The sequence below is a fragment of the Dictyostelium purpureum genome (assembly GCF_000190715.1).
Source record: "Dictyostelium purpureum unplaced genomic scaffold DICPUscaffold_60, whole genome shotgun sequence".
Taxonomy (NCBI): Eukaryota; Evosea; class Eumycetozoa; order Dictyosteliales; family Dictyosteliaceae; genus Dictyostelium; species Dictyostelium purpureum.
The window spans coordinates 26,898-53,897 of NW_003519397.1; the positions used below are offsets into that span (position 1 = coordinate 26,898).

At 24.9% G+C, this 27,000-nt stretch overlaps 13 protein-coding genes across 13 annotated transcripts; 7 read left to right on the forward strand and 6 right to left on the reverse strand.

Annotated features, from left to right (window-relative positions):
* Positions 1 to 624: 624 nt before the first annotated feature.
* DICPUDRAFT_86979 (uncharacterized protein) lies at positions 625 to 3,990 on the reverse strand (the record flags this gene model as incomplete). Its single annotated transcript, XM_003286021.1, has 3 exons — positions 625 to 803; positions 905 to 3,658; positions 3,834 to 3,990. 3 exons carry the CDS (start codon positions 3,988 to 3,990, stop codon positions 625 to 627), a joined length of 3,090 nt encoding a protein of 1,029 aa, XP_003286069.1.
* Positions 3,991 to 5,465: 1,475 nt separating this feature from the next.
* Positions 5,466 to 5,853, forward strand: DICPUDRAFT_149982 (uncharacterized protein; the record flags this gene model as incomplete). Its single annotated transcript, XM_003285998.1, has 2 exons — positions 5,466 to 5,494; positions 5,685 to 5,853. 2 exons carry the CDS (start codon positions 5,466 to 5,468, stop codon positions 5,851 to 5,853), a joined length of 198 nt encoding a protein of 65 aa, XP_003286046.1.
* A 225-nt stretch (positions 5,854 to 6,078) lies between these two features.
* DICPUDRAFT_149983 (uncharacterized protein) lies at positions 6,079 to 6,228 on the forward strand (the record flags this gene model as incomplete). The annotated part of the gene is made up of 1 exon (XM_003285999.1): positions 6,079 to 6,228. The coding sequence occupies one exon, from the start codon at positions 6,079 to 6,081 to the stop codon at positions 6,226 to 6,228; it is 150 nt and encodes a 49-aa protein (XP_003286047.1).
* A 228-nt stretch (positions 6,229 to 6,456) lies between these two features.
* On the reverse strand, positions 6,457 to 8,425 carry DICPUDRAFT_149984 (uncharacterized protein; the record flags this gene model as incomplete). The annotated part of the gene is made up of 4 exons (XM_003286022.1): positions 6,457 to 6,645; positions 7,353 to 7,689; positions 7,759 to 8,113; positions 8,182 to 8,425. The coding sequence occupies 4 exons, from the start codon at positions 8,423 to 8,425 to the stop codon at positions 6,457 to 6,459; spliced, it is 1,125 nt and encodes a 374-aa protein (XP_003286070.1).
* A 1,315-nt stretch (positions 8,426 to 9,740) lies between these two features.
* On the forward strand, positions 9,741 to 10,552 carry DICPUDRAFT_71988 (uncharacterized protein). The gene is made up of 2 exons (XM_003286000.1): positions 9,741 to 9,948; positions 10,018 to 10,552. The coding sequence occupies exon 2, from the start codon at positions 10,303 to 10,305 to the stop codon at positions 10,510 to 10,512; it is 210 nt and encodes a 69-aa protein (XP_003286048.1). The 5' UTR covers positions 9,741 to 9,948; positions 10,018 to 10,302; the 3' UTR covers positions 10,513 to 10,552.
* Positions 10,553 to 12,844: 2,292 nt separating this feature from the next.
* On the forward strand, positions 12,845 to 13,852 carry DICPUDRAFT_76954 (uncharacterized protein; the record flags this gene model as incomplete). The annotated part of the gene is made up of 1 exon (XM_003286001.1): positions 12,845 to 13,852. One exon carries the CDS (start codon positions 12,845 to 12,847, stop codon positions 13,850 to 13,852), a length of 1,008 nt encoding a protein of 335 aa, XP_003286049.1.
* Positions 13,853 to 14,075: 223 nt separating this feature from the next.
* DICPUDRAFT_149987 (uncharacterized protein) lies at positions 14,076 to 14,291 on the reverse strand (the record flags this gene model as incomplete). Its single annotated transcript, XM_003286023.1, has 1 exon — positions 14,076 to 14,291. One exon carries the CDS (start codon positions 14,289 to 14,291, stop codon positions 14,076 to 14,078), a length of 216 nt encoding a protein of 71 aa, XP_003286071.1.
* A 1,332-nt stretch (positions 14,292 to 15,623) lies between these two features.
* On the forward strand, positions 15,624 to 17,379 carry DICPUDRAFT_76955 (uncharacterized protein; the record flags this gene model as incomplete). Its single annotated transcript, XM_003286002.1, has 3 exons — positions 15,624 to 15,824; positions 15,892 to 16,059; positions 16,129 to 17,379. 3 exons carry the CDS (start codon positions 15,624 to 15,626, stop codon positions 17,377 to 17,379), a joined length of 1,620 nt encoding a protein of 539 aa, XP_003286050.1.
* Positions 17,380 to 18,100: 721 nt separating this feature from the next.
* On the forward strand, positions 18,101 to 19,130 carry DICPUDRAFT_76956 (uncharacterized protein; the record flags this gene model as incomplete). Its single annotated transcript, XM_003286003.1, has 3 exons — positions 18,101 to 18,109; positions 18,273 to 18,298; positions 18,692 to 19,130. 3 exons carry the CDS (start codon positions 18,101 to 18,103, stop codon positions 19,128 to 19,130), a joined length of 474 nt encoding a protein of 157 aa, XP_003286051.1.
* A 355-nt stretch (positions 19,131 to 19,485) lies between these two features.
* Positions 19,486 to 20,984, reverse strand: DICPUDRAFT_149992 (uncharacterized protein; the record flags this gene model as incomplete). The annotated part of the gene is made up of 4 exons (XM_003286024.1): positions 19,486 to 20,100; positions 20,172 to 20,421; positions 20,554 to 20,641; positions 20,750 to 20,984. 4 exons carry the CDS (start codon positions 20,982 to 20,984, stop codon positions 19,486 to 19,488), a joined length of 1,188 nt encoding a protein of 395 aa, XP_003286072.1.
* Positions 20,985 to 21,509: 525 nt separating this feature from the next.
* DICPUDRAFT_30335 (uncharacterized protein) lies at positions 21,510 to 23,723 on the reverse strand (the record flags this gene model as incomplete). The annotated part of the gene is made up of 2 exons (XM_003286025.1): positions 21,510 to 22,315; positions 22,376 to 23,723. The coding sequence occupies 2 exons, from the start codon at positions 23,721 to 23,723 to the stop codon at positions 21,510 to 21,512; spliced, it is 2,154 nt and encodes a 717-aa protein (XP_003286073.1).
* A 441-nt stretch (positions 23,724 to 24,164) lies between these two features.
* Positions 24,165 to 25,581, forward strand: DICPUDRAFT_46530 (uncharacterized protein). The gene is made up of 4 exons (XM_003286004.1): positions 24,165 to 24,209; positions 24,420 to 24,906; positions 25,065 to 25,361; positions 25,458 to 25,581. The coding sequence occupies exons 1-4, from the start codon at positions 24,170 to 24,172 to the stop codon at positions 25,468 to 25,470; spliced, it is 837 nt and encodes a 278-aa protein (XP_003286052.1). The 5' UTR covers positions 24,165 to 24,169; the 3' UTR covers positions 25,471 to 25,581.
* A 73-nt stretch (positions 25,582 to 25,654) lies between these two features.
* Positions 25,655 to 26,824, reverse strand: DICPUDRAFT_149995 (uncharacterized protein; the record flags this gene model as incomplete). The annotated part of the gene is made up of 1 exon (XM_003286026.1): positions 25,655 to 26,824. One exon carries the CDS (start codon positions 26,822 to 26,824, stop codon positions 25,655 to 25,657), a length of 1,170 nt encoding a protein of 389 aa, XP_003286074.1.
* Between the last annotated feature and the right edge of the window lie 176 nt (positions 26,825 to 27,000).

Genomic DNA, 27,000 nt, shown 5'->3' on the forward strand with positions numbered 1-27,000 from the left:
TAATATGTCTTTTTATTGTGTGATTTTGTGTGTGAATGTGGTGGGCTGTTAAGGTGCCTCTTTTTTTTTTTTTTAATATTTATTTGAATGTGGGTGGGAATGCACATGTGGTGATTGGTATTTAGATGCGTTACATTTTGTGGAGTGGTTTTTAAGTTAATTATTATTATAAATTAAAATTAAAAGTGTTTTGGATTTGATATGAAATCTTAGTGAAAAAAAAAAATAATGGTTGATAATCAATATCAAAATCAAAATCAAATTACTCATTATTATAATAATCAACATTAAATCAAAAATATAAATCTTTAATTAATCTCTTTTTTTTTTTTTTATTAAGTTTCTATTAATAAGTTTTATTAGTTGTTTGTTTTTTTTTGAAAATTAGTTAGTATTTTATTTATAGATTAATTTCTTTTAAAATTTTAAAAATTTATTTTTGAACTTTAAATAACCTACTGAAAAATACAGTTTTTTAATTTTATAAAAATATAATTCATAGAAATTTTTAATTAATTATAATAAACGTATTAATTAATAATTTGTGTAATAAAAATAAATCAAAAAAGATATGACAACATAGTTTTTTTTTTTTTTTTTTGGGGAGAGATAAAGTAAGTTACTTTACGAATAATCTTTATTAACAAGGTTAATTATTTTCTTGACACTATTATGAATTTTGATACTTTTAATGCTGTCGAATAAATCATCCTCTTTCAAATCATGGGGAGTTGACTTTATAATATTTAAAGACTCTTCGAAATTTGATAATAAAATAAATTTTTTACAAAGCTTTAGGATACCTAATTGTGTTTAAAAAAAATATTAGTATCAATTAAATTATTTGAATTGATTATTATTATTATTATTTTTTTTTTTTTTTTTTTATAATATTAATACATACCAATTGAAGTTGAATATATAAATGATTCACCTTCCATTATATAACAATCCCAAATTCTAAATACTATATTTAAAGGTAATTGTTTTGTAAATAATGTCATGAACCATTCCAATAAAAAGTGTTCAGTTGATAAACCTAATTCGCAAAATTTTTCGTAAAGTTTCGGTATTTCATTTTTGAAAATAAAATCGAATATTTTAACATGTTTGACGATACCTTTGATATCCATTCTAAAGAGACTGTTAAAATAATGATTATTTAAAAAATTTGTAAAGCATACAAATGATTCGAATGGATCCATAAAGAGACATAGAATTCCAGCTAAATAAGACATGCCTTGAACATAACCAATTTGTGGCGAATATAATGAAAATAATAACAACATGTTTTTTAATTGTTCATATAATGCGCCATACTTGGCAAAGAGTTTTAGTTGCGGAAAAGTTCTAGGTAGATCCACTTCGACCATATTGTTTGTTTTGATGAACGTTTGATATTCTTTGGGTAGATTTGGTGGTAGATTCGCTTCGAATCCTTCACCATATTCCTTTTTATCTTTATTGAGACGTTCTTGTAAATCAGATAGCTGTGCCAATAGACCATGATAGAGTGCACCATTAATTTCTAATTTGTTTCCAATGGCTTTTTTCCATAGTATTCCACGAATGGCAGGTGGGAATCCTTTACGCCATAATTGTTTCCATTCTTTTCTTTTAGAGTATACATCAAATTTTGGTAGAAATTTGGTTAATAGGAGTTGAATTATATGTTCTTGCTCTTCAGATGAATCTACATCGATACCGTTTGTGAACGCACTGGTGGTTTTTGAGTGAGGCGATTTTGATTTAAATAGGAAGTCTAGGAATGGTTTGCTTTTTTGCTCTTGTGGTAGCTCACTTTGTTGTTGTTTGTTTTGATAGGAAAAATCATCTTCATCATCGTCATGATCGTTTTTATTTCCAATATAATCTTGCTGAATAAAAAAGAATGATTTTTCAAATTCGTCGTTGGTTGTTATAATTGAATCATCTTCTTGAGTTTTGTTTTCATTTAAAAATCCAATAATTGCTTCGAATGACAGTTGAAGGCCATCAAAGATATCATCTTTATTATTACTATATCCAGAGACTGTCTGATTGATCATACGTTCTATTTCTTCTAAATTTGATTCAAACTCCTCTAGCATTTCTAGATCTGTTGTTGATGATTTTTTGTTGTTGCAATGGGTTTGCTTTTTCTTATTTTGTTTTTCTGATGATTCTTTTTGTAGTTCTCTATTTGATACAATCGCTAGTGAATGCCATCTACCACATTGGACTGACTCTACATAGTAAGGTAATAGTTTTTCAATTAAAACAGGCGATTTTAGAAAGCTATCATTGGAGATGGATGGATGGTCTTGTGGAATACCCAGTTGACCAAACTCACCTTGACCTAAAGAAAAGCATTCACCATTCTCATTTAAAATTAATGTATGAGAATAGCCACTTGACACTTGTTTAATTTTATACTTTGGATTACCATTAATTTCATCATAGTCACTGTTGTTTGTTGATTCCAGAGGCTCTTGAAAAATAAATTTTGTTGGTAATAATTGATCATCCAGTTTACCCAGAGTTATTCCCCAACCAAAAGAATAAAGTTCTCGTTTTTCTAAGGTTATAAAAAATGAATTAAAATAACCACAAGAGATTTGAACAATTTTTTCATCAAAACCAATTACTCTTTTGATTTCATATGGGCTCCAAATATCATGTCTATGTCCTGTTCCTAGTTGACCATCTGAACCTTTGCCCCAAGTCATAATACCACTGTCTTTAGTTAATACCATACAATGAGAATAGCCACAAGATATACTAATAATTGGTGTTGCTTCAAGAGATTTGATTCTCTTCGGATAGTTTATAAATTTTGCATTGGAACTAACAAATGTAAAATCATCACCATGTCCTAGCTTTCCGTGCTCTGTGTTTCCCCATGAATATACCTGACCTTGCTTATTTAGACATAAAACATGATTAGAGCCACATGAAATTTGTGATACACAAATATTTTGAAATGAATGAATTTTAAGTGGTAATGTTCCTTTATGCTTGAAATCATTTCCGAGATGGCTATACAATGTGTTCATATCCAATGATGACGATAACGACGATGACGTTGATGATGATAAAGACGGTGAGGATGTTGGTGATGATGATGACCCATTATCCTTGATAATATCTTTAAAAAAACTACCAACACTACTAAAAGGATTCATTGATCCGCCATTTTTACTGCTGCTAACTGCACTTCTTTTAGCTGCTTCTTCATTCTGTTGTTTTGATATGGTTACATAAGATCTAATGGATGATGTTGATGAAGTTAATGTTTCATACATTACATCAGTTGGTGATTCTGTATTAAAAAATGGACAATTATCACTATAGCTATCCATTACTGTTAAAATGTCTTTTGGCTGTAAAAATGATTTATTTGATTCTGAAGATGAGTTTAATGAAGTTGATATTGGATCCGCACCTAATGCCAGCTGACCCTCTATATTTGATCCCCATGCGTAAATTGATCCTTGATCAGTCAATATAAATGAAAAATCTAAACCTGTTGAAACCTGTATCGGTGAATCTCCATTTAATGCTTTTATTAATGAAAACTTCTTTATATTTTTCGGTTTTTCATATAAACTTTTAGAATCACCATGCCCTAATTGACCATTTAAATTTGTACTCCCCCAGCTATATAAATCACCACCATCTTTTTTTTAAATTTAAATAATAAAATAAAAAAAATTTAAAAAAAAAAAAAAAAAAAAGAAAAAGAAAAAGAAAAAGAAAAAGAAAAAAATTATAAAAAAAAAAAAAATAAAAAAAAAGAAATTATTAATATTTATCAAATTAAATAAAAAATAAAATGCTAGCATATTAATTACCTGATAAAGCTAAAGAGTGATTTGAACCACATGATAGTTGTACAATAAATTTGTTATTCAACTCGGGTATTATTTCGGGCTCGTATGTTTTATTACCATGGGAATCTCTTCCCCAACAATAACACTGTTTGCTGTATCTATATTCATCATCATCCATTTTATTTATTTATAATTTATTTATTATTTAATATATTACAAGATTGTTTATTATTTATTATTATTATTAATTATTTCTGTTTATAATTTTATTTTTTTTGTTTATTTTTTTATATTTTTTGTGGAGGGATGGCAAATTTCGAAAAAATAAAATTTTTTAAAAAAAAAAAAATATTATATATAGTTCATAACTTTATTATTAATATTTATTGTGCAAAAAAGAATGAAAGAATGAAAGAATAAAAATTAAAAAAAAAAAAAAAAAATGATAAGTTTGGAAAATAAAAATATAAAAATAAAAATTAAATATATAAAGGAATTAATTATAATAAATAATACTAAAATGAAAAAAATTTCGGTCTAATTTTTTTTAAATTTTTTTTTTTAAATTTTTTTATAAAAAATTTTATTTTATTTTATTTTATTTATTTTTTTTTTCTTATTTTTTATTAAATTTTTGGAGATTTTTATCCACCAGGTTGATCTCAATGGTATTTGACCTGGATACTTTATTTGCAATATTTTTTTCAACATTGTAATCAGAATGATCATAGGAAGAAAATTAAATGGAAAATTATCAATAATAATGGACGCAAATATTCAAATTGCATAATTTTAAAATACCTTTCCGAGCTATTAATCTATTACCAAAGAAAAAAATATACAATAAACAAATTTTTTTTTTTATAAAATTTCATTTCAATTAATTAATAAAAATAAAATAATTTTACAAATAATAAAAACTGAATTTAGTTTTATTAAAAAAAATAATAAATCTTTTTTTTTTCTCATTTTTTTTTAAATTAAACCCATAACCCAATTATTTAATAACAATAAACAATTTAATATCTAACCATAAAAAATTTGTATTTCAAGAATTCCTTACAGCAACACATACATAATCTAAAATCATATTTTTAAGAAACTTTGGATTCTGTTCTTTCATTTTTTTTTTTTTAAAAATATTGTGATGCCCAAACTTTTTTTTTTCTTTAAAGTGAAGATTTTTCCTCACACATACCATTTAAAATTTTTATTTAATAAAATACTTACCACACCAATCAAATCCAATCCGTACCAATCAGGTAGTCCGAAATCACCTGCTATTGAACAAAAATCTAAGAAAAAAAAACTTCTTAAACAAGATAGGTTGTTTCAACCTTACCCCGAACCCAACTTTTAAAAATAATATATAGTAAATAAACAAAATGAGGTTAAGTGATGAAGTTCGATACTCAATATTATCATATAAAAACAGAGGTCACAAGTCGAACTCAAAAATTGCAAAAAAATTGGAGTACATAAATCAACAGTAGCAAAAATAATAGAAAAGGTAGAACAAACAGGCACAATCAATGACCGTAAAAGTCCTGGGATAAAAGAAAGTTTGACGAACGTGATGAACGTGATTTATGTTTCAATTTTTAAAATAGTAAATTTACTATATAAAATAAAGTATAATTTGGTATGAACAAAATGGATTTGGAACAATATCATACAAGTCAGTAAGAATTATATTAAAGAGATATAACATAATATATAATAAGAAAGTTAGGAATCCCTCATTGATTAGACATAATAGAAGAAAAAGATTTTTTTTGAAGTTGTGCATATAAATTTTTTTGTGGAAAAATGAGAAAATTATATGTTTATGGATGAAGTAAAGTTCCAATAATATAATAATAACTATGGTAGGTCTTCTTGGGCTTATGACACTAATGTTTTACAAGAAGCACGTATTAAGACAAGTGTTAGAAAGGGTGGGGTTAATGAAATATTTTTGGGAAATTTTCTTTATAATGTTCCAATTTATTTATTCATTTATCAAATGGATTTTGAACTAAGCTATATCTCGAAATTATAATAAACGATACACAAATAAATTTAGAATAATATGCAGATAAAAATAAAGTGCCTGAGAGGGTGCCAATCATTTGTCATGACAACTGTAGTTCGCATACAGCAAAGATAGTGAAACAATATTTAGAAGAAAATAATATACAAGTTTATCCATTACCACCCTACAGTCCAGATATTAATATAATTTGAAAATCTTTGGTCAATTGTTAAAGAAAGGGTATCAAAAAAAATGTTTCGTGACTCATCACAAGACCTAGTTCAGGTATGTCAAGATGCATTTCATTCAATAGAAAAATCAATTATAAAATCATTATATGAATTACTCCCTGACCGAATGGATGTCATATTAAAAGCCCATGGAAGCTATACTAAATATTAAATAATAATAATCATTTATATTTAATTTTAAAAAAAAAACAAAAAAACAAATAAAATTTTTGAAATTGAAAAAACGGATTAAATATTTAGACCATTTTTTTTTTTTTAATTTTTAGCAGATAAACCAATATCTTGTAATATGATTTATTTTAGAGGTCATTATATAAATATTAAATATGATCTATTAATTCAATAATTATCATTTCCATTTTAAAAAAGTTGGGGGGGTCTAAATATATAATCGGGGCACTGTATTTAACACTTTGGCAAAAATTTTGTAAAGACTGTTGGTGAGTGTTATTGGTCTTCTATTTTTAATTAGAAGTGGATCTCCTTTTATAGGAAGAGTGATAGCTGGGCCTTGTTTAAAAGAATCTGAAATAGTTGAGGGATCTTTAAGAGCATCATTGAACGCTAACTTAAGTATTGGTATTAGATGTTTTTTATGTGTAATAAAAAAGGCGTTTTAATACCATCTGGTCCGGGGAATTTATGAGGATTTGATGATTTAATAGCATCGTTAATTTCTGAATCGGTGAATGGAGAGCCGAGATCGGCCCATGATTCATCTTTTTTAATTATCCAGTTTGCTAGTAATTTGTTGGGCAATCTTTTTTTTTGAGTATAAGTGTTTAAAATATTTTAAGAATTCATTTTCAATTGCTTTTTGGTTTTATATTGTTGTTCCATTATCGTCTTTAATGCTGTTATTTGGTTTTGCTTCGATCTCTTGTGGAGAATTGATGATAAGTATCTTGATGGTATTTCGCCTTGTGTTTATCTTGTTAGATCATTGTAGAATTTATTTTCAAGTTTCTTAGTTTCAATTATAGAGAAAAGAGTTGCTTCCGCTTCTTTTGTTAAATCTAGGTGGAGCATTAGTTTTTTAAGATTGTTGATTTGAACTTGGGTTCTATTCAGGTATTCCATTTGGTGTCTTTTGTAAAAGACGATGATTTCCTTCATTAGATTTTCTGGGTTTTGGAATTTGAAATTTGATAGATTGACTGGTATTGATATGGCTTTGAGGTGGGCTTTAAGTAGTGTGATAACGCTGTGGGACTTAACAACAAGGGGATTTAGTTTCCACCTTGGCTTTTTAGGAGCTGTTGAACAGTTGATTACGTTAATGGTAGTAGAGAGGATTTTATGATCGGAGTAAGATGTGTATCTAATCTCGAGGTTTTGGCTTGATGGGTTTATTAGTCTTTTGTCTATGTAGATTCTATCTAGTCTTTTATCACCTGAACCATTTCTGTGTGAGAAAGTGTTTCTGGTTAGTTTGTAATCTACATCGTGCAGATTGTTGAGATTAACTAGAGACTCTATTAATAAGCTTAGGCTTTCTTCCTTCAGATTTTTATCGGGATGGTTTAGTACCTCTTTGTAATCAGCGCAATTGAAGTCGCCAATGATGATTTGTAGTGGTATCGAATTGTTAATGTTTGTGTTATTGTATAGGCTATTATATAGATCAAGAAGTTGGTCAGCAAATTCATTCTTTGGTTCTTATCTGCTGGTGCATATACACGATTGTATTGCGAGTAGTCTTATAGTATTTGTTGGTTTTTGTTGTGACTCTTTATTGGCCTCAATTGGAGTTGACCCGACTGATATTTGGGGATTATTATTTTCAACTGGTTTGGCGAAGTTAGCAATTATCATTAGGGCCAATGGTGATTTGTTTTGGTTATGGATTGAGGAAAAGGTTGGTGTTTTTGGTGAATCGAGGATAGCTCTAACTTTTAATTGGATTGATGAGGAATTGGAGTCACCGGATGGAATATGATTTTTCTGGTGATCGATTGGATTTGCAATTGGGGCGGGTTTTTGTGTGTTTGACGTTGATGTTTGGACTGTATCATTTAGTACGGCATTAGTGACATCTTTTGGTTTATTGTTGGTGGTGGGTTCTTTTGGGTGTTTTTAGATTTCTCTCTGTGTAGTATTCTACTACTACTTCTAACAGTGACTATAACATTTCTATAAGATATTCTGGATGAACTCATGTCTTCACCAATTACCATTTTAGTTATAGGATCATAGTTGTCTGGGTACATTATAAAGAAGTTTGTGTACTGTCCAAAGTGTTTAATATGATGGAGGGTTGGTTTCATGCCGCCTTCACTTGGATTAAGTATACCGTGCTCCGTTTGTTTGATGAGGTTTTCATCGTTTGTTTTTAAGGCGATTGTCATGATGTGATGATCGTGACAAGATAATCTGAAGTTGAGTTTGTGTTGGTACTTTAGGTCAATTAGTTTTGGTATTTTATCTATTGATATATCAATTTTGATAATATCCTTGTTTTGACCTATGTTTGGAATGGTGCAACAGCCACTTTCAACGATTAGTTTAATGATTTTATCCTTAATATCTTTTGGGATATCTTTTCCTAGGTAAAGCGATGTCGATATAGGCCACCGTTTCTTTCACGCGAGGTGAGTTGATTTATTTTGTTGATTGATAGATCAACATTAGACAACAGTTAGTAAACGTGTTTCTTCGTTGCTGGGGTGTTGTCGTTGATGGGGCTGTTGAACTCATCATATATGGTTTCAGATGAGATAGATGATGAATCAGACATATCGGTAAAAGGTTGGAAATGCGGGATTGATCAGTGATTTTTTGGAAAGTATTGTAAAGTGTGGGGATAGGATGGAATAAATGTAGATTGAAGGTTAATCTAAAGGATTGTTAAAGATTGAAGATCTTTGATATTAGATTAATGATGATTTTTGGATTTTTTTTTTCTTGGGTAGGTGTTTGCAGTGTGGAAAAGATGTGTTGTTGTTTATCTTTTCAAGATCTGTCGAATGGTGTAAAAATCAACAAAAATTAAAAAACTAAAATTAAATAATCAAAATTAAATTTCTAAAATTTTTTCTAAAAATAAATTAATAAAAGTAGTGTTAACCTTTGCACCATTCTTATTGAAGGGGTAAGTCAAAAACTCGTGGTTAGCAATTAATACAAAAATTTTGTTGAATGTATTGAAGGGGTAAGTCAATTTTTGTCATTTAAATTTTTTCATTTAAAGCACTACTCATTCCACATAGGTTAATATAGGGTAGAAAATTTAGTTTATTTTTTGAAAAAAAGGGGTTTCTAAGTTCGGGGTCAATAAGTTCCATTTTTAAAGTCAATTTCTAAGTTTTAGTTTTTTTTTTATTTTTCTAAGTTTTAAAAACAAAAAAAAAAGTTTTTTATTTTAAAGGTTTAAAAATCAATAAAAAAACAGTTAAATCATAATCAATTAATATATATAGTAATGTGTGGTTGTTTCCCCCTTTTATTTTTTTTTTTTAATTTTTTTTCAATTTTTTTTTAAAATTTTTTTTTTTTTTTATTAATATAAATAAATATTGTTAAGAGGATTTTATTACAATATAACAGTTATATAATTAAGCACATTATTTAAAATTAAAAATAAATAAATTTAATATAATTTTTTTCTATAAATACTTCAAAATTATTATTTATATATCAATATCAAAATTTATTAATATATATAAAAATATAAAAAATTATATTTTAAAAAAATAAATTAATAAATAATAACATTAATAAATATAAAATTATAAAAAATAAATATATTATAATATTAATAACTAATTATCAATGGAAGGAACAAATAAAAGACCTATTACCAGAAGAAATTTGAAGATCTAGACAAAAAGCTATCAACATCCCTATAGCATTAGATATCATTTTACAAATGGTAAAGTATACATATTATTATTTAATTTATTGATTAAAAAATTATATACTAATATCTTATTTTTAATAGATGGTAAATGTTTAGTAGCAAAAAAATATAAAGAAAAAAACAATCTTTCAAATGATACAATAAATACTCTAGATTATCACTTTTCCAAAGAGATAGTATAGAGCAACTATGATGAACCTTTAATTCAAATGCTTATTGAAGAAAAAAAAGAAACAAATACATATATTTCAAAGTATAAAGAAATCCAAAAATACTTAGAAGAAAGTTTAGATCATAGAAATGATACAATAAAATATTGGAAAGAAAATAGTATTGAAGATCCAACATTATAATCAATTATAAGAAATGTACATTGAGTTGCTTCTTCGTCCGTTGAAATTGAAAGTACATTTTTGGGTTCTAAGTTGTTGGTTACATGTAGACAACAGATCAAATTTGGGTTGGGAAAGAATAGAACAATGTGTGTTATTAAGGGAATGGGCAAACATTTCAAGAGTAGATATTGTCGAAAACTCTGTCTTTTATAATTATTCAAATATTTCAAAAATGGAATGATTAAATAAAATTGTTCAAGAATTTTAATTTTTTTTCATACAAAAAAATAATGTAATTCTAAGTTTTTTTTTTTTTTTTTAAAGTTTCTTAGTTTTTAAAAAGAAAAAATTAGTCAAGTGGGTGGGTATGGGAGTGGGGGAAACTTAGAAATTTTTTTTTTTTTTGACAAAAAAAAATTAATCTATAAATTTTTATATTTTAAAATATAGTTTTATAAATATTTACTAATAATTTACATTTTATAAAATAGTTTTTATCTTTTTAATATATATTTTGTTTTTAATTGAAATGAATTAATTTTTTTTTTTTATACATTTGGTAAATCTGTGAAAGATAATTCTCCTGAGGAAATAATTTATAATAACAAAAGGATTTTATAAAAATTATATTATAATAATGTTTTGATATTCATTAAAATTTTTATATTTTTTATATTAAAAATTAAATTTTATTTTCTTTATTTGGTTTTTTTAAAAAATATATTTATATTTTTTAAATTATTTTAAATTTATTAAAAATTGAAAAAAATTTCCCGTACCCTTTCCAACACTTATCTTGATACTCGATTCTTGTAAAACATTAATGTCATAAGCCCAAGAAGACCTACCATGTTTATTATCAAATTGTTGGAACTTTACTTCATCCATAAACAAAATAAGGATTTTTTTATTGATCCACAATAAAATTTATATGCACAACTACAAAAAAAAAATCTTTTTCTTCTAAAATGTGTAAATCAATGGAAGTTTCTTAACTTTCTTTTATATATTATGTTAATATCTGATTTGTTTGGTATTGTTCCATATCCATTTTGTTCAAAACAAATAATGCTTAATTTTATTTTGTTAAATTTACTATTTAAAAAATTGACACCTTTATCATGTTTGTCAAACTTTTTTTCCCAGGACGTGGAAAGTTATTGATTGTATCTTTTTAATTTTTTTCTTTCTTTTGATTTATGCACTCCCAATTTTTTTGCAAATTTTTGAGTTCGACTTATGACCTCTGTTTTTATATATTAATATTGAGTATATAACTTCACTACTTATCCTCTTTTTGTTTATTTACTATATATCATTTTTAAACTATTTGTTACTTTTTAAATTAATGATAAAAAAAAATTTTAAAATTTAAAATTAAGAATGTGGTAAAAAATATACAGAAATTTTTTTTTATTATACCCACACCCCTTATTTTAAAATTAATTATTAATTAAGGAAGAGTTCTTAATATAAATTTTTGTGGGTAATTTATATTTTAATTATGATTTATTACAAAATATTTATTTGAAAATCTGAATTTTTTAAGTTTTGATATTCAAAGGTACCAACATTACAATTAATTTGTTTTTTTTCATCATGGACTATTTAAATCAGAAAAAAATCCATGGAGTTCTTTTTAATCGTTAGAATTACCACTACCACTCCAGTTACTAATAATAAAGCAAAAAAACAGTCGATTATCTAATCAATTATACAGAAGGTTTAAATGTACATCTATTAAAATTGAGTCGGGAATATAAAACAAAAATTTTTTTTAATATACCCCACTTTTTAAAAAATAAAAAATTAAAAATAAGTATAAAAAAAAATAAAAATAAAAATCTTTATAGATTAAAACATTGTCAAGATTAAAATGTGTTTTTTTATAAAAAACTATAATTGTTATTTTCTTTAGATTTGAAAACCTAATTAGTATTAAATAGATTTTATTTTAAATATTTTTTTTTATTAAAATTTTTTCTTTAACCAAAGAGCTATTTAAATCTTTAATTATGAATTTTTAATTATTAAGTACCAAATAAACACATAATGGAACAAAAGTTTAAAATATCTAAAATTATTAATTTTCAGTTATTAATTCTAACTTTTCTGAGTAAAGACATCTTTAATTTGAACAGATACACTCATAGATTGAACGGAATGTGATCATGTGATATATGAGTTAAAAATTTTTTTTAAAAAATATTATTTAAAAATCTTTTTATTTGATTAATTAATTAAAATATAAAATATATTAAACAAGAATCTATTGTTTATTTATTTTTTTTTTAATTTTTTTTATTTTTTCAAAATTTTGGTTAATTAACTATTGTTATAACCCCTATTATTTATTTTACTTAATTAAAAAAAAAAACCTAAATATTAAATAAATAAAAATTGATGTTATTATTTTTTAATCTGAAAGATTTAATTTTAAAATAAAATAAAAAAATTTATTTAATTTGAAAGATTTTTAATTATTTAAAAAAGATAAATAACATTTTTTTAAAAATATTTAAATAATTTTTTTTTTTAATATATTTTTTAAAATAATAATTACAAATAATATCATGGAAAACTATAATATAAATTCAAATCATCAACTATCCTCTATGCTTAGAAATATGGAAAACATTCATACCATAATTCAAAGTCCAATTGACAATCATAATAATGAGCAAAACAAAGGTTCTTTTAAAATTTTAGATATTGGTTCATCTCATGGAAGAAATTCTATAATTTTTTTAAATTCTATTTTATCAAAAATTAAACCACAAATAAATGATGGAACTATAGAAGTATATCATTGCGATTTAGAAATAAATGATTTTTCAAAATTATTTTTAGAAATTAATAAAAATGAAAATTCATACAAAAATAAATGGAACAAAACCTTCTGCTATGCAATTGGAAATACCTATAAAAATCAACTGATGTCAGATGGATCATGTGATATTATTTTTTCATATCACTGTTTCCATTGGTGTAGCTATGAAGATACACTGCTTTCAGGAGCTGATACCTTGGTACGAATTAAAGAGTCCTCTCTTTGTCCAAAAGTAAAAGAATTTAATATTGATCATCTATCTACAATTCTTTCTCATCGTAATAATGAATTAAAAAAAGGTGGTATTTTTATTTGTAATTTATTAATATTCGAAAAAGAAAACGAAATAACATATTCAATAGAATCAACATTTACAAATATTAAAAATATTTTAAGAGAAATGGCAAATGAAAATAAACTATCTCATAGAGAAGTTGATAATATATTTGTACCATTTACTTTTTTTAAAAAAGATGAAGTAGATATAGTTGTAAAAGAAGTTGGATCAAGAGGTTTAAAATTAATACACTCAGAAAAAACTTATGAAACTTGGGAACAAAATGAAAAGTTTGTTGATAGTGTATTATCAATTATTTCCCATTCAATTAAAAGACCTTTGGAAGGTGATGAAGAAAAAATAAATTCAATCTTTGAAGAATTTATAAAGAGATTTAAAATAAGTTATAAATTAAATCCAGAATTGTATTGTTTATACATGTGTTTTAAATTATTAATTTTTAAAAAAGAATAAAAAAATAAAAATTTAATTTTTTGGTATCCTTTACTATATCTTTTTAAAAGTGAAGATGATTTTTAAAGATACATAAAGATTTTTAAAGATACATAAAGTCATCAGTATTATATAATCAATTGTTATTGTGTTTTTTAATTTGGTTTGTGTTTAAGGCTTTTTTTTTAATAAAAAAATCAGTTTAGGGTAGTTTATTTTAATATTTTTTATTTTTAGAGTAAAGTTAACAGCATCTTCTACGACGACCAATATCAATATCAATATTGATAATGTTACTATTGCCACTACTGCATGGATTGAAACATGGTGTGAAACCACATGAACCGCCACCTAAGCTATTACCAAACCAAACTGATTCATTATCAGAGAATGAGACACTTCCAGATGAGTTTAACATTGAACTACTTGCAAAATTGTCCATACTAAAAAATTCATTCATACTAAAAAGTTCATTCATGTATGCTTTATTGAGCTACTTTCAAAATTGTCCATATAAAAATATCTCACTCATACTAAAAAGTTCATTCATGTTTATCGGTTTACTTTCATAAAAAATGAATGAATTATTTAGTATATAAAAAAAACTATCATTTAAACAAGAAAAAGTGAATGAGTGAGATAATTACCATATAAAAATGATTCATTTCTACTATTTTGCAAGTAGCTCATTGATTTAGATGAGGCACCGTTAACTGGGTTCATTGATGAAATAGATTCTATAAAAAATAATAAATAAAATAAAAATAAATGTTAATAATCTATTTATTTTTATAAATGAAAATATAATTTTATAAATACTTACTAATAATTGACATTTTATAATATAGTTTTTATCTTTTTAATATATATTTTGTTTTTATTGAAATGAAATTTAAATTTTTTATTTTTATACATTTGGTAAATTTGTGTAAGATAATTCTTCTGAGGAAATAATTTATAATGACAAGATGACTTTATAAAAATTAAATAAACTTATTTTTTAAAAAAACTAAATAAAGAAAATTAAATATAATATTTAATAAAAAAAATATTAAAATTTATTTAAATGAACGTCAAGGCATTATTAGTATGAAAATATGTAGAATCAAAATCAACAGTATTTTTTATTACTATTTAAATTTATTTAAATTAAAAAATTCACCCTTTTTTTCATTGTAATATTATTTTAATCAAAAATTTAACATGCAGTAACACTTTTTTTAATATAATATTCAATCTCTATATTAAATTTTTTTTTTATTAATAATACAAAATAATATAATATAGAGATTGATTATTATATTAAAAAATGTGTTTATTAAAATTTATTTATTTTTTTATTAAAAATATAAAATTCTTTTTAGAGATGAAAAAGTTACTTTGGCATTTAATATATCATTCTATAGAGAATTCAATAAAATTTTTAAAAAAAAAATTAGATTTAATCAAAGTGTTCAATTTTAAATAAAGAAATAGAAAAATTGAAATACAACTTAAAACTTTTTAATTTAAAAAAAAAAATTATAATTTCTAAAAAACAAAAAATATATTTTAAAACAGTTCTACTTTTATTTTTTAAAAAATTATAATTTATATTTCATTTATTTTTTTTTTCAATTATTATATTTTTTTAAAAAAAAAATTTTTTAATTCATTAAAAAATAATAACTTTCAAAAATAATAATCATATAATCTTTTTTTACAGTTTATTTTTTTTTCACAACCCTTTATCATTTAAAAATTCCAATATTTCTTTCACATATTTTTTCTATTTAATAATATTCAATAAAAAATGCTCAACAAAAATAATAATAGCAAAAATAACAATGAAGATCTATCAAGCTCAATTAATCAAGATGAAAACCAATTAAATTCAAATATATTCGAAAACTTGGCTTTTGTTTATGATAAATGTATTAACCTCAAAAGAAAAAACGAGCTTATCAAGATTATAAAAAAGAATGGAGGCAAAAGCTGCTATTCATGTTTTAAGGTAATTATATAACTTGTTTAATTTATATATAAATCAAAAACCAATACTAATTATTATTATATTAAAGGCCACACATTTAATTACTACAGTACAAGGCTATGTAGATAAAACAGAAAAAGTTCAACAGGCTCTTTCTTTAGGAATACCAATTTTAGTCAAAGAATATATTCATAGCTGTGTATCTAAAAAAGAGTTACTTCCAGTTGAAAACTATTTAGCATCATCCTCAACATCTGTAAGTAGTAGTAATAGTAATAAAAACATTAAATATTTAAATACTAATATTTTCGACTTTTATAATTAGAATAACGCTGTTTTATCAGTATCTCAAGATTTAGTAGTAAACACATCAAATTCAATTAGTTCAATGAACAATTCAAAATTAAAGAGTGATCATTCATCAGAAGGTGAATCTAAAAGTATGTCATCATCAATTAATTCAAATACTATAACAAAAGAATGCAATTGTATCTCAACTGAAAAGTTATCGAATACTTTTGCTTCTGTTGGTAAAGTAGATATTGATGAAAAGAAAACAACAACAACCAAGCCTTCAAACAATAGTTCACCAATCATCACATTGAATGCCTCTGAAGATATAAATGGTAATGGTTCAAGTACCACAGCTCAACTCAATCAACAAGTTTTAGAAGCTGAAAATCAAGCAATAAACGAAAGAATCAAAATGATTGAACATGAATTTGAAAGTTATAGAATAGCAAAGGAGAAATTAGTAATGGAAAAGGATACAGAAATCAAACAATTATTAGAAATTCAAAGAAAAAGTAGTATCCTCAAAGAATCACTCTTTAGAGATCTCGAAAATAGATGTAAAGAGGTCATTGACTTAGAATTTATTTTAGAAGAATATAAAGCTCGTAATGTTAAACTCACTGACCGTTTAGAGCGTTACAATAATCCAAGTGGACATGATGAAGAGAAAATGGTAATTCAAACTAAACTTGACGAAATGACATCATTAAAACTTCAATTAAATAATGAAAATATTCAACTCTGTTCAGAAATTAGAAGATTAAAGAAATTACACACCGAAAGAGACAAACATATTATTGGTTCAGAAAAAAATAAATCTACTAATCAAGAAACGCAATCTAAAGTAGTAACTAACCATCAAAACGCTGCAGTACAAAATGAAGGTATTAAAAATGAGCTTGAAGGAGCTAAATCAAAAGAATCTGAAAATTTTGTTGCTCGTATTGCAAGATTTTTTAGATGTGGAAGTGCTCAATTAAAATCAAAATCAAAATCAAATAATAGTGTAAAAAACGAGCCATTAATTTTACCAGGTTCTCAAAATAGCCAATTACCAAATTCTTTAGTTAGTGCCAATAATAATGCACTTGGTGATAGAATTGAACCAAACACAACATCAAATTCAAAAAATAGCTCATCACCATTGTACAAAAATAACAACACCTCACCATTGGTACCTCCACAACATTTACCTCAATTACCAGTTTGGAGATATAAATATATCTCTGCAGTTCTTCCAACATCAAAAGCCAAACCATCTCAAAGAGTACAGAATCTATAAATTCAGAATATTATATTTAAAAAATATTAAAATATACCCACATTCATAACAGCAATAGCCACCGCAATAACAGAACAATAGTAGACACACCGACCTCATTTCTTGATAATACATCATACTCGTCAAAATCAAAACTTATTTCTCAGCAACCACTTCAGATTTAATTAGTTCAATGAATGATTCAAACTTAAAGAGCGATCATTCAATGGAAGATGAATTTAAAAATAATTTACCATCAATTAATTCAAATACTTAAACAATAGAAAGCAATTATATTTCTACTGAAAAGTTATCGAATACTCTTGCTTCTTTTGATAAAGTAGATATTGATGATAAGCAAACAACAACAATCGAAACTATAAATAACAGTTCATCTTCAATTTGCAACTCATAATTTAAAAAAAATCACCATCTTCTACACCTTCATCATCATATAATTTAACACAACCATCACCATTTAATAATAACAACAACACCTCACCATTGGTACCTCCACAACATCTACTTCCATTACCAGTTTGGAGATATAAATATCTCTGCAGTTCAGTAAACTAAAATAATAAAATAAAATAAAACAATAAAATAATATAAATAATAATATAGATTAAAATTAGATTTTAATAAAAGAAAAATAAATCGCTTGACCATCATCAAATTATTTTTAAAAAAAATAATTCAAACTTTTCTTTAGTTTTGAATCAGTTGAGGTTTTTATTTAAAAATGAATATTGTATTTTTTGAAAGGAAAATAAAATTTGAAAATGAAAAAAAATAAAAAAATCAAAAAAAAAAAATTCAAAAAAAAAAAAACTCATTCATAGATCAAATTAATCTATTTTTTTTTATTATTTTTTTTTTAATTTAATAAGTTTTTTAATTTTTTTTTAATTTAGTTTTGTAATAATTATGATGAAAACTTGTTTTTTTTTTTTTTTTTTTTTTTTAATTTAATTAATTTTCTCCCATTTTTTTTAATAAAAAAATAGAAAAAATTAATTTAGTACATCATATTTTTAAAAAAAAACAATGAAGTATATATTTTATATTTATTACATATTTATAACATATATTTATATTATATTTATATTACATATATATATTTATATTACATATATATATATTTATATTATATATTTATATTATATATTTATTTTTATTTTTATTTTTATATTTATATTTATGTTTATATTTATATTTATGTTTATATTTATATTAATATTATATATATTTATATTAATATGTTTATATTATTTATTTATTTTATTTTTTTTTATATATTTTTAATCTAACACTTTTGAATTTTACATAATAGTTTCACACCAATTAGAACTCTTAAAACAAAAGACGGAAATGATCCTGTTTGTAGTGAAGAAGAGTATAATGACTTGAAAAATGGATATAAACAACTCAGTAGCCAACAAAAAGAAAGAATTCCCCCAGGACACAGAAATGCAATCAATAATCATCAACAGGTTCCAAGAAAAGGTTATTACAACAAAATTGCTGAAAGAATCAATAAAACATCATTAACAATCGATTATTTATCAACTAAAAAACCCTATAATAATGTAGTAGTTACCGATCCACAGCTTGGACTCTTGATAAAAGCTTACAACAGTCTCAGCGAAAAACAAAAAGGAGATCTACCAAATGATACCACACAAACAATTTTATCTACTGAAACAGTACCAAGAAGAAATCTTTTCAACAAAGTTGCTAAAAAATTAAATGTTTTATTACTCCAAGATTAATTAATCTTTTAATTTAATATTATAAATATAAATAATTCAAAAAAAAATTACAAAAGGGTGATTTTTAAAATTTAATTTTTTTTTTTCTTAAATAAAGTACTTTCTCATTATCTTTTCCATACTCATTGTCTTTTCTATACTATCAACCATAATGTCGTTGAAATGATTTAAAACTTTGATCTCTTTAACATTTTCTTAGGGAATGAATCTTTCTGTTCTAAATACAGTAAAATTTAAATAACATCATGAGTGTTTAGATTCCGGGGGAGTATGGTCACAAGTCTGAAACTTAAATATAAATATATGTAAACAAATAAATAATTTAATTTTTTATATTTTTTTTTTTTATTTCTATTTATAAATCTGAAAAGAAGCTTCTTTTTTCTTTTTCTTTTTGTTTTTGTCTTTCTTGTTGTTGAGCTTTAAATGGATTATTTGAAGGTTGCTTTTTATTTTTACGTTTTATATCTTCATCAGAGGATTCTTCATCTTCACTTTCATCGTCATCGTCATCACTATCGCTGTCATCTTCAGCCATTGCGTCGTCGTCTTGATCACCACCCTCAATTTCCTCATCTTCATCTTCACTATAAAAAACATTGGTTTCACCTGCATTTTCACCATCTTCTTGTTCGCCATCATCCTCTTCATAAAAACTAGAAACATTCCAAAACTTTAAACTGAAATCGTGTGAAATACTACCCAAATAACGATTATCTCTAGAGATAGCCATACGTTCGATTGGGAATGTTGAATGTTCACCTACAACACCTAAAAGTTTCTTTGGTTGTAACCCAACATAACGAATAATACCATCACTTGAGCCTGAAAAAAATGAATTATTATTAACCTTAACCATTGAATCAACTGATTGTGGATGTCCTATAAATTTCTTTTGTGATTCTAAATTATTTCTGTCATAAATTAAAATTGTACCATCTTGTGAACCACATACCAATTTTTCGTCGTCCTATAAATAGTAATTACATTTAATTAAAACTGTTTTAATTTTTTTATTCATTATATTTAACCAAAACTTACACATAGTGAAATTACAGATAATAATTCATTATCTGATTTCTCGGATATATCGTCCATTGATTTTCTAACAAAATTATAAATTGAAACACCACCATCACCAGATGAAGCTACAATGTGTTTATCGCCAATTGTAGTTATGTCTGAAATGAAATCACCATGCTCTTGAAATTCGCACACAATATTTTGTTGTCTCATATCCCATACCTTGATAGTACCTTCATCATCACCTGTAAATACCATAAAATCTTTGCTATATAAACAATTAATTGGGTTGCTAAATAAAACAAGTAAATAAATAAAAAAATACCGTTAGTATTCTTTTTTTTTTTTTTTGCTATTTCTTTTGATAATATTTATTTGTAGATTATTTGTAAATTCATACTCATGAGCCTCTTCTCTTGTATATAATATTGAACCTGTATTTATATCGATGACCTTCATTGAGCAATCTGAAGATGCAGTAAAAATATCTATGATTTATATAATAAATAAAAATATTTGTATTATTAATATTATTGTTATATTATTATTATTATTATTATTCTATTTATTTGTATTGTGGTAATTTCAATGCATACATTTGCCATCGCTTGAAAAATTTGCTTGTCTACAACCAGATTTATGTGGTCTTAATGAAAACTTTATTTCGTTCTCTTCGAGATTGTAGTGGTATAGTTTAACTCTTCCTTCTGCATCAGAGACAACCAATAAATCTTCGGTTGGATGAAAGTTTAATGAGAATGGAATAGTACCAAATGTAATATCATTTGGTGCTAAATCTTGATCTTCGCTATAATTACTTGAGGTATCCATTTTATTACTTTTGTTTTTATATTGTTTTTTTTGATTACAGAAAATATATTTTTTTTTAATATTTGTACATTAATTTTTATAATAAAATTTTATTTGTTTTTTTTATTTAAAATTAAATAAAAGGTATACACACAGCACACAACACACAATAATAATAATAATTATGTATATTCAAAAAAAAAAAAAAAAAAAAAAAAAAAAAAAAAAAAAAATTTTAATATTTCGTTTTTTTTTTTTTAAATATTAAAAAAAAATAATTTGAAAAATAAAAAAAAACAAAGTTTAAATAAAAATAAAAAAAAACTTTAATGTTTCTTTTACACAAAATTTAAAAAAATTTCTATTTTTAAATAATGAGAAAAAAGAAATAAAAGAAGAATTAAATAAATAAATATGGGTGATGGTATTATGTGTGTGAATTTGTGTGTGTGTTTTTTTTTTTTTTTAATATTTTTATAATAAATATTTATTTTTGTGGTTATGTTTATATAATATATATATTTTATTTATTTGAATATTTTAATTTTAGGCTGATTCATCTTTTTTTTCAGAAGAGTCAGTTGATTCGGTAGTTTTGGCATCTGTAGTGGCAGTGGTGGTAGTGGTTGTGGTTGTGTTTGTATTTGTGTTGGCTCTTGGTGAAACATATTCAATGCCAAAAATGCTTGCATATGATTGAATTTCTTGTTTTGATACTAATAAATGCATTGAGGTGCTTCCTCTCCAAGCAGAAAAGGTCATACCAGATGAAGGAGTTTCTCTGAGGTTACCAGAGATTTTAAGTGAGAAACAACCTGGACCTAATTTAACTAATTCTTCTCTAACTGCGGATGGGAAATCAACAAATTTAGGTTCGGTGTATTTAATAATTTTGGCTAAATCATCGTGGGTCATAGTGACAATACGTTTGGTGATGAATGGTTCTAACCAGAGAATTGAATCTTGTGAAATACGATATGGACAATCCATTGAACCTAAACCATCGTGACGTTGGAAAACTTTTAATGCGCAATTGATAATCTTTAAACGTTTATTTTCTGGGTTTTTGATGATTTCCATAACGCTATCTGATGCCCAATATACTTTTTGTGAGTTGTCGCTACGTGATAATAAATTGTTCATTGGGAACTCGTCTGTTAAACCATAAAACTCTTTAGCTACATTTAATTGTGTCTTCATTTCTTCGCTTAATAATTGGAATGGTTCTTCGTAAAACTTATTTCTTCTATCACGCTCTTTAATCTTCTTTTCGAATTTTCCTTTATTGTTATTATTATTATTATTATTTTTATTTTCTTCATCGGCTGGGGTTTGTTCTTTAGTTTCTGTATCTTCTTCGGTTGTAGTAGTAGTAGTAACATCTTTTTCTTCAGTTTTATTTAATTTTTTACCTAATTGATTTGGGAAATCTGCAACTTTTTCTAAAACAGCAATAAAGAAACCACCAGTATTTTGTTGATGTGGATAAACACGCATACAATACTCCAAGTGCATTTTCTTTGCTTCTTCTTCGGTTGATGGCCATAATGTTTTGAAATATTTATTTTTTTTAAGTTCATCTAATTCGTCCCAATTGGCATAGGTACCTTCTTTGTCAGTAACTGGCCATGTGTAAATACCTGGACTACGGACAAGATCTGGGTATTGAGATGAAACATCAACTAATTTCATTGAACCTTCTGATCTTTTTAAGAGGGCTGCAATAACAGCTTCATTTTCAACTGGGTTCATTGAGCATGTTGAATATACAATACGACCACCAACCTTTAAGAGATGACAGCCACGTGTAGCAATTCTAAGTTGTAATGTATGAAGACCAATACCGCCTGAAAAGTTCCATTTCTTCCAAACCTCTGGATTTTTACGTGAGGTACCATCACCGCTGCATGGTACATCACAAAGAATACGATCTAAATACATTGGTTCGTTATTTGAGTCATAGAGTAATGGGAAATTTTGAGCTTCGTGATTTGTAATGATAATAGCTGGACTGCCTAAACGACTGGTTTGATGAGCCAACATATAACAACGATTGGTATCGACATCATTTGCAATGATTGAACCTTTTGGAATATAGGCAGATGGTTTTTCAACGTCTAAATTTACTTCGATGTTATGTTTCATATGAAGATCTTCGAGAATTTGTGTGGTTTTACTGCCTGGTGCAGCACACATATCTAAAATTCTGTGGTGACTTTGTACATCTAAAAAGAGTGGTGGAATCATGGAAACGGCTTCTTGACGAGTAATGTTACCTTGTTGATTGTGATGAATTAAAAAGTTGTGGAATTTTGTAAGTGCTGGATTCTTTCTAAATGATTTCTTTGGAATATCAGAGATCCAAGCCATATTGTTTGGATACCATTTGAGTGGTTTTGGCAATTCGACCATTTCACCATCAATTTCAATAGTTCCGCTCTTATCATTTGCAATTTCGTTTAATTGATCGACGACAACAGATTGAAGTGATTTACCAATAGTTGTATTGATACGGAATGTGGTTGGGAGTGGTTTGGCTAATGTGCCCATAAAATTTTCCCATTCTGCATCATCTTTACAAATACCTAATGTCTTATAATATGCTTCAAAAAATTCGTTTCTTGGTACAATATCATTCCAATATTTTGTACTATCGATTTTATTGTCACCTGCTGTTGATTCTTCACCACCTTCAGTCTTACTCTTTTTTGTTCTTTTTGGATCCCATGTATTTGGTTTCTTTTCTCTTTTTCTGCCCATTTCTAAATATAGATTTATTATTAATAAAATATTTTATAAAATTTAATAATTAAAATTTAAAAAAAATACAATTAACCAATATTATTAACGATATTGGAAAATTAACAAACTAAAACATTATTATATATTTAAATGGGATTACAAACCTTTATTATTATTTATTTAACAAAATTAAAAATAATAAAACTTTAAGAAAATTTTATTTTTTTTTTTTTTTCGTTTTTTTAAAATAAAAATAAATAATTTTTTTTTTTTTTATTTTTTTTTCAATAAAATTTTTTTTAATTTTTTTTTTAAAATTTTTTTAAATTTTTTTTCAAATTTTGAACAAAATAAATTTTTTTTTATTTAGAATTTTTTTATAATAGTCTATATATTTTAAAATATATTTTAATTGAATCGATAAAACAATGTCAGAAGAAGATGTTTTAGTTTTTGATACTTCCATGAAGAAGAAGAAGAAGAAGGAAGTTGTTGCTCAAACTGGTAAGTTAAAATATTTAAAAAAAATATCAAAGTTTTAGATGCAGCCGATGAACTTTAATATTAAGTCTTTTTTTAAAACAATCAACTAATACAATCCTTTTTTATTTATTTAAAACTATAAATTAAAATCAAATTCAATATCAAAATATATAATCAAATTCAATATTAAAATCAAAATCAATTTAATAATAATATTTAAAATAATTTTAGATGAGGAAAAGAAGAAATTAAGATCAGCAACTTTAGCAATGATGCAACAACAAGAAGAAGAAGAACAAGAAGAAGAAAAAGAAAAGAAAGAAAAGAAAAAGAAGAAGAAATCATCATCAGCTGCAAGTGAAGAAACTGAAAAAACTGAAGGTGGTGAAGAAGAAAGTTTAGAAAATACAGATTTCTTAGCTGAAAAGAAAAAGAAAAAGAAATCATCAAAATCATCAAGTGCAACTACTGAATCATCAGAAACTACCACTGATGCCGTTGAAGAAAAAGAAGAAAAAGTTGTTGAAGGTACCATTCCATGGTTAGGTGTTGATCGTGATTACAAATACTCTGAACTTACCTATAGAATCTATCATCTCCTCCAAACTAATAATCCAGATTTAATTTCAGACCAAAAACGTCAAATGAAACCACCACAAGTTATGCGTGAAGGTACTAAAAAGACAATTTGGGCTAATTTTGCCGAAATCTGTGGCATGTATGTAATTTCAAATTTAGAATATAGTTTAAATAGCATTTTATCAAGATTTATTAATCATCATTAACAACCACAATCAAAAACAATAATAACAACAACAACAACATATTATTATTATGAATATAATTATTAATCATTTATTAATTTTTTTATAACAGTCTTAACCGTAAACCAGAACATGTTTTAACTTACGTCTTTGCAGAACTTGGTACCAATGGTTCCATCGATGGTAACCAACGTCTTGTTATTAGAGGTAGATTCAAAACTTCACAAATCGAAGTCGTTATTCGTCATTATATCTCTGAATACGTCGCTTGTCGTAATTGTAAATCCCCAAACACCATTTTGGAAAGAAACAATCGTTTATACTTTTTATGCTGTAATGCATGTAACTCTAAGAGATCTGTAGCTGTTATTAAGAAGGGTTTAGAATCAGTTGGTAAAAAAGCACCAAAGTAAGTTTACATATTTGGAATATTACATAAAAGAAAACAAATCAATCAATAATAATACTAATTATATTTTTAATTTTAAATTTACAATTTTAATAGAGAACAACAATAAATCTTTTAATATATTTATAAATAAAAAAAAAAAAAAAAGTAAAAAAAAAAAAAAAAACTAATTAAATGATAATCTTTAAACCAAAAAAATATAAAAAATATAAAACCAAACAAAAAAAAATAAGGCAAAATAAAATATTTTAATATAAATATCTTATAAACATAAATTATATTTCTAAATTTGTTTATTTTGGACTATCACTGTCTTCTTTCTTGTCTATATTACATGTTGTATCTTCATTGTCTTTATTCATTTCAACGTCAGTATTGCTTGGTACTGTTTCTGTTACTATTGATGGTTGTTTTTCTAATTTTTCAAATTTTTCATCTTCGTCATTTTCTTTTTTATTGTTATCATTATTTCTTTCGCTGCTATGTTCATCATCATCTTCATCATCACTATTTCTTGATCTATTTCTTCTATTGTTGTTATTATTGTTATTATTACTATTATTATTGTTATTTTTATCAGTTATTTTCATTTCATCTTCATCTTGGTTGATTTTTAATTTGAATCCAATTTTGTCAGCTAGTGGTGACAAACTAAAGTAGATTTGTGGTTTACATTTGGTTTTATATTTGAAATTTGATAAAACTTTGTTTTGAAGGCTCCATGATTCTTTTAAAATCTTTTCTTCTAATTCCTCTTGTTTCTTTATTAGTTCTTCATGGACTTTCTTCTCTTTTTCTTTTAATTGTTCTTTCTTTATACGTTCATTTTCTTTACGTTCTTCCTCTTCTTTATTGATTGCTTTTTCAATCTTTTGATCAACTTCAATTCTTCTTAAATCCGATTCTGTTTTTTTTGATATGTTCTTTTGAAAATCTTGTAGTGTTCTATTCAACAAACCAACAAACATTCTATTTCTTTTTTGTTCTGGGTTTTTTGCTGCCGAGTTTGTAGTTGTTGTAGTTGTTGTAGTGCTGGTGCTAGAGTCTGTTGTCTTTCTATCTGTGTTACTGTTATCAGGTTCATTTTTATTTTCTGTTGTAATTGAACTACCACTTGATGTAATGGTTGCAGTTATTTTCTTTGTGTGAATGTCGCCGTCTTTATTCTCACCTTCAACAACTGTAACACTTTTTACATTCTGGTGTCTTTTTCTTCTATTGCTATCGTCATCATCATTATTTTTATAATTGTTATTGTTATTGTGATTATGATATTGATTTCTATTTCTTTTATAATTGTTATTGTAATTGTGACCGCCACGATGATGATTATTATTATTATTATTATTGTTATTATTATTATCTTCTTTATTGAGTTTCTCCAACCTATCTTCTACCTTTGCTTTTTCTTTTTCTATTGTGTGGAGTTTATTGATTAAATTTATTTGATGTCTATAGCTCATTTTATTAGTTGTTTAATATTAAAAATGAAAAATAAAAAATTAAAAATAATTTTTTAATGAATTTTAAAAAAAAAAAAAAAAAAAAAAAAAAAAAATAATTATTTTTTTTATATTTTATAATTTTTTTATAAATAGATTTTAATATAATTTTTTATAAATCTGGTTTTTTAAAATAG